The 5572-nt window shown below is 42.3% G+C and overlaps 1 protein-coding gene across 1 annotated transcript; it reads right to left on the bottom strand.

Moving 5' to 3' along the window:
* Nucleotides 1–3747: 3747 nt before the first annotated feature.
* Nucleotides 3748–5233, bottom strand: OR4D6 (olfactory receptor family 4 subfamily D member 6). The gene has a single exon (XM_002763679.5). It carries the CDS (start codon nucleotides 5181–5183, stop codon nucleotides 4239–4241), a length of 945 nt encoding a protein of 314 aa, XP_002763725.1. The 5' UTR covers nucleotides 5184–5233; the 3' UTR covers nucleotides 3748–4238.
* Nucleotides 5234–5572: the final 339 nt, after the last annotated feature.

Here is a 5572-nt window from a genome sequence, read left to right as displayed (position 1 = left end):
ATATGTCTGTCTCTCCTTAATTCAGTATAATTTTACTATTAAGCTTCAAGTTCATCCTGTCTGCTCAATGTTTTTATTCATCCTAATGTTGTTAAAGCCTTACCTAGTCTGGGACACATGTTAGGTGCTTATTAATGCTTTTTACATTAATAAATAAATCTAGTTTATAAATGCATATCATGACATATGTATTGGCTTTTGAGTCTGAGTGAGAAGAATCTTGATGAACACAGGTTAAGAAACTATCTTGCTCATATCTTTTTTTTTTTTTTTTTTTGAGGCAGAGTTTCACTCTTGTCACTCAGGCTGGAGTGCAATGGCATGATCTCTGTTCACTGCAACCTCTGCCTCCTGGATTCAAGTAATTCTCCTGCCTCAGCCTCCTGAGTACCTGAGGTTACCAGCACATGATACCAACCATGCCCGGCTAACTTTTATATTTTTAGTAGAGATGGGTTTTTACCATGTTGGCCAGGCTGGTCTCAAACTCCTGACTTCAGGTGATCCTCCCACCTCTGCCTCCCAAAGTGCTGGAATTACAGGCATGAACCACTGTGCCCAGTCTATGTTGCACATATCTTTGAGTTGGTTTCAGGGACTCTAGGTAGAGATTCTTGTTCTGATTCAGGCCATGAAAAAATTCTGTGACTTTGAGAAAGCTGCTTTACCTCCTTGTGCCTCAGATCCTCAGTGGTGAAATTCTGCAGCAGTCTATGATAATGCAGTGTGGGATAATGCTAAGAGCTTTGGAATAGGGCCCACCGGGGCTGGAATTCTGTCTCTTCTTACTTTGTTACCTGAGGAAAGTCCTTTATTTTTCTTTAGTTTACTCCTCTGGAAACTGCGAAGCATTATACTTTGTTAGGTAGCATAAGGAGTAAATGTGGTCATGTTTGCAAGGCACCTGTCAGACATTCAGTTAACTTGGTTCCCTTCCCTTTCTCCTAAAACTGAATCTTTCCTGCCTATCACGAAAGGTTATTTATAAGGACATTTGCAAAATGTCAAATGCTATTCTGTGAAAGAACAGCTTCTCTTTGAATCGGCTTGCTTATTTTTGTTTCAGTGAACATGTGTGAACTGACCAAGTGGAACCGAGGCTTCACTACTGGGTGAATGGGTTTGGGAATAGGCTGTCTTTGAATCAAAGAGAAATGACACCTAGTGAACCATGGTCAAAGCCTGAATATGGAGCTGACTTTGAAACCTTCACAGTTGTTAAGGGACTTTGAGGTTAAAGTCGTGTTTTGGTAAGGAAGCGCCTGTTTTGTAGAAAGAGCTTCATGATCCTCATGGACAAACCATAAACTGAAACAAAACCCGCTCCTTTCTTTTTCTCTTCTATTTTATTTTTACTGTATTTTGTTTTTGGAGACAGTTGTATTCTGCTGCTCAGGCTGGAGTGCAGTGGCATGATCTCTGCTTACTGCAACCTCTGCCTCCTGGGTTCAAGCGATTCTTGTGCCTCAGCCTCCTGAGTAGCTGGGACTACAGGGGTGTGCCACTACGGCTAATTTTTTTTTTTTTTTAAATAGAGATGGGGTTTCACTATGTTGGCCAGGCTGGTGTTGAACTCTCAGCTGAGTTCAGGCAATCCACGCATCTCAGCCTCCCAAAGTGCTAGGATCACAGGCATGAGCCACCACCTGGTCTTTTTTTTTTTTTTTAATCAAATACAAACTGCCTTCTCTTTTATCATGCTGACCCACTGCAGTGGTTCCTTTTTATGAAGACATCACTCATTTCTCAATATTTAACATCCATTTTTGTGGTTTCCTGTTGCTAATGTTTTCAACTATTTTTGCCATATCTTGTACACTTGACACATTTTTCATGCTCATCGTATTCATGTATAATCCATAATATCTCATACTCTGACAGTTTAATATTCTTACCTAAATCCTTCAGTGTCCAACCGTCAATTTACAACATCTGAGACTGGGTAACTGGGCCTCAGCCTATATAACGGTGGGAAAATATGGTGCTTGAAGGTAAAGTCCTTCTGAAGATAAATTATACCAGATTTCAATGTCTTCTCTTCAGCCTTCATGTTGGAAAGGCAGACTAAGAGAGTTACATAATTGTTGGCTCTTCTGCCTGCCTCAAAATGTCCTTGCTGCATGCACTAATCTCTCAGGCTCAGGCCTAATATGAGAATTAGCAAAGGAAATTTTATTGGATATGAGTGTTGAAATAGAATGGGCATTCTTCTGGTAGTGTCAGAATTCCAGTGGGAGTTATTAAACAGTTTCCAAGTTATTACTGCAACCAAGTTCACACATTTGTGCATACACTGCCACCCCCCTCCCCCAAATAAAGGTGCCCATATTTCTCTGCTTTCCAAATTCTTTCAAAGCCCCAGAAGACATGGTCATGAATCTGCCTATTCTGTGGTTCTCTGAGTTTTGGGAAAATATTGGTATCTGGAAACATCTAATGTCATATAATCATTCATACTCACTGAAAGCCTGACATGCCCAAAGAGACAACCATTCTTTCTCAGGGTAGCAACAAAGCTTATATATTACAATAATGCATGGCTCTGCAAAAGGCCTCAGTACATAGAAATATATACAGTATGTGGAGAACGATCCAAGATGGCTAATCGCTAACATCTAGGGATTGCAGCTCCCAGTGAAAGTGCAGAGAATGAGAGGACGCCACACTTTCACACAAATTTTTGTTGCTCACGGACCAGAAGATTCCCAGTGGAGGAGCCCCACGGGTCACCAGTGCGACTCTTGTGGCCCGCGCAGTGGTTTTTCCGGCACCTCGGCGAGGCAGCTCTTGGTGCAGAGTAAACGGGACTGGTTCCCCTTCTGACCCGCATTTGGAGGTCCAGGAAGGCAGAGTCGCCTATTACAGACTCAAGAAGGGAGGCAGACTGGAGATTCCCAGGCAGAAAAGCACCATCAGTCTTAACGCCACTGTTTTGGCCAACGCAGTGGGTTGCTCAGCTTTCAGCCCTGGGAATTAACAACTTGGACATCCACTCAGAGACCTAATTTGAAAGTTGGTAATTACAAAGACGACAGGTGGATAAATTTACAATGATGGAAAGAAACCAGCGTAAAAAGGTTGAGAATACTCAAAATCAGAATGCCTCTCCCTCTAAAGGGCTGAAGGGTGGATTTGAAGTGAGTATAGAGGGAGAAGGAGCATTCATTGTCTCTTTACATATCTACTCTCTTGGAATCCTTCCCCTGAGAGACAGGTGGATTCTAACACAGACTCAGTGGCTATTCCTAAATAACCCTGAATACAATGTATTTCTTTTCTCTCCTGGAACAAAAAATGGGCCATGAAAGCATAAAATGTATTTATCAGATAGGTTTTGTTTTCTAGAACTACCATGACTTGTCTTGAATTGTCTACCCCTACATAAACAAAAACTATGATTTTATTCCAGTCGTAAAAGCCCCGAGGGTGAAATGTAAAGAGGGTATAAAGAAAAAAAGGAAGTTCAGGTTAACATAAAAAAATGGTCTCTGTGCTTATATGTCCCCAAACTATACAAGTATCTTTTAAATTTCAGTAGGTAAATCAGTAGACCAGACTTGTGAACAGGAAATACTTGGTCCATGTGTAAATTTGTCCATGTATATATTTGACTTACAATTTAAAATATTTCTTCCCTTTTCCCTAATTGGTGGAATATATTTAAGATTCTATACTTAAAATATAAAACCAAATGATTTTAATAATTGACTGAATATAGCATATATGAAATAAATGTAGATAGTCTATGTATATGCACATTTAGGAGTAAAGGGATAGGTAATAGGGAATGCTGATTGAATGCCTGATTAATGCCAGGAGCAGTAATAGGGAATGCTGATTGAATGCCTGATTAATGCCAGGAGCAGTGCTAATCTTCACAGCTATCATCCTCACAGCACTGATCACATTTTATTGTTTTGACAAACTTGTGAGCAAGTAATGTTACTTTCATATTACGGGTCCTAAAAGTAAGTGTTGGTATGAGTCACAGATAACACCAAAAAGCATTTAGAGCATTGATTTCAACCTTATATCTCCTTCTTCTTCCCAGTCCACAAGCTGATAACTCACATTGTTTAATCCCATTTCTCCTTTTAGTTTGTTTACTCCCTCCAGTAGAATCGAGTGGTTATCAGGACATACAATGAAGTGGGACAGAAGAGCTAGCTACCTGTTACTCTTAGGCTAGCATTTTGAGAAAACCACATCAGATGGACTTTCACTCTCCATCTGACTGCTCACCCCCATTTCCTGTTCTCAGAAAGCCCAATCCTCCTCTGCAGCCTCTGCATGGCTGACTTCATCTCTTGATTTCTCAGGGTGTAGATGATGGGGTTCAGCATGGGGGTAATGACCGTGTTATTAATGGATATGGTTGTGTCCATGGGCAGCGTCATGAAGGGCCGGCAGTAGATGTAAACGCAAGGCACGAAGTGAAGAGTCACCACCAGGATGTGAGAAGTGCATGTGGAGAGGGCCTTGTTCCGCCCCTCCCCAGAGTGGGACCTCAGCATCACTAGAATGATGGTGTAGGAGCCCAGGAGCAAGAGGAACCAGAGCAGGGTCACCAGTCCATTGTTAGAGATCATGAGAAGCTCCAGAGCAAAGGTGTCAGTGCAGGCCAGTTTTACCACCTGGGGCACATCACAGTAGAAGGCATCCAACGTGTTGGGGCCACAGAAGGGGAGTGGGAGCATCAGAATTACCTGGACAATTGAATGTAAACCACCACCCACCCAAGAAGCCACCACCAAGGCCAACCACACCTCTCTCCTCATAATGGTCACATAGTGCAGGGGCTTGGCGATTGCAAGGTATCTGTCATAGGCCATCACAGAGAGGAAAAAAATATCTGCCCCACCAGCAAAGTGGAAGAAAAAGATCTGTGCCATGCAGCCATTGTAGGAGATGGTTTTCCTCTCTGATAAAAGATCCACCAGGAACTTAGGGACGGTGATGGATGAAAAGACGATGTCCAGGACTGATTTGTTCCGCAGGAGAAAGTACATGGGCATGTGCAGGTGGGACTCACAGGTGATAGTGACCACAACAAGTGCATTTCCCAGGACAGTTGCTGCATACACAGCAAAGAAGACCACAAATAAGAAAAACTCCAGCTCCCGGGAACGAGTAAGTTCCAGGAAGAAAAACTCCTTCACATTAGTGTGGTTGATCTGGTTCATGATGGGGATGACTCTCCTCCAGGTCCTACCTTGGGCCGAGATATGTTAGAGGTTGGATTATGGTGACACGAGGTAGCAAAATCATTGACCACATACTACTTTCAAGCATCGAGGTCATCATGACTACCCAGAAAAACTGGACCAGTCTTCCCTTTGTGGTCTGGAAATGCTTCATCCATATGGTTCTTCTTTCTTACTGTAAATACCCTGGGTCGACAGAAAAAAAAGCCATCACCTGTCTATATACTCACTCTGACTAGAGAGAGATGGATGGACTGTGGCTTTACCAAGAGGTGGATGCTTTACCAAGGGCTTTCACCTGCAATAGCTCATCTTGATTTTGATTCTCATGAAGTTTCTGAAGAGTCTTTAGAACGGTTATCTCCATT

This window comes from Callithrix jacchus, chromosome 10, assembly GCF_049354715.1.
Source record: "Callithrix jacchus isolate 240 chromosome 10, calJac240_pri, whole genome shotgun sequence".
NCBI lineage: Eukaryota > Metazoa > Chordata > Mammalia > Primates > Cebidae > Callithrix > Callithrix jacchus.
The sequence above is the reverse complement of the archived record's forward strand: the minus strand, read 5'-3'. Positions and strand labels throughout refer to the sequence as shown.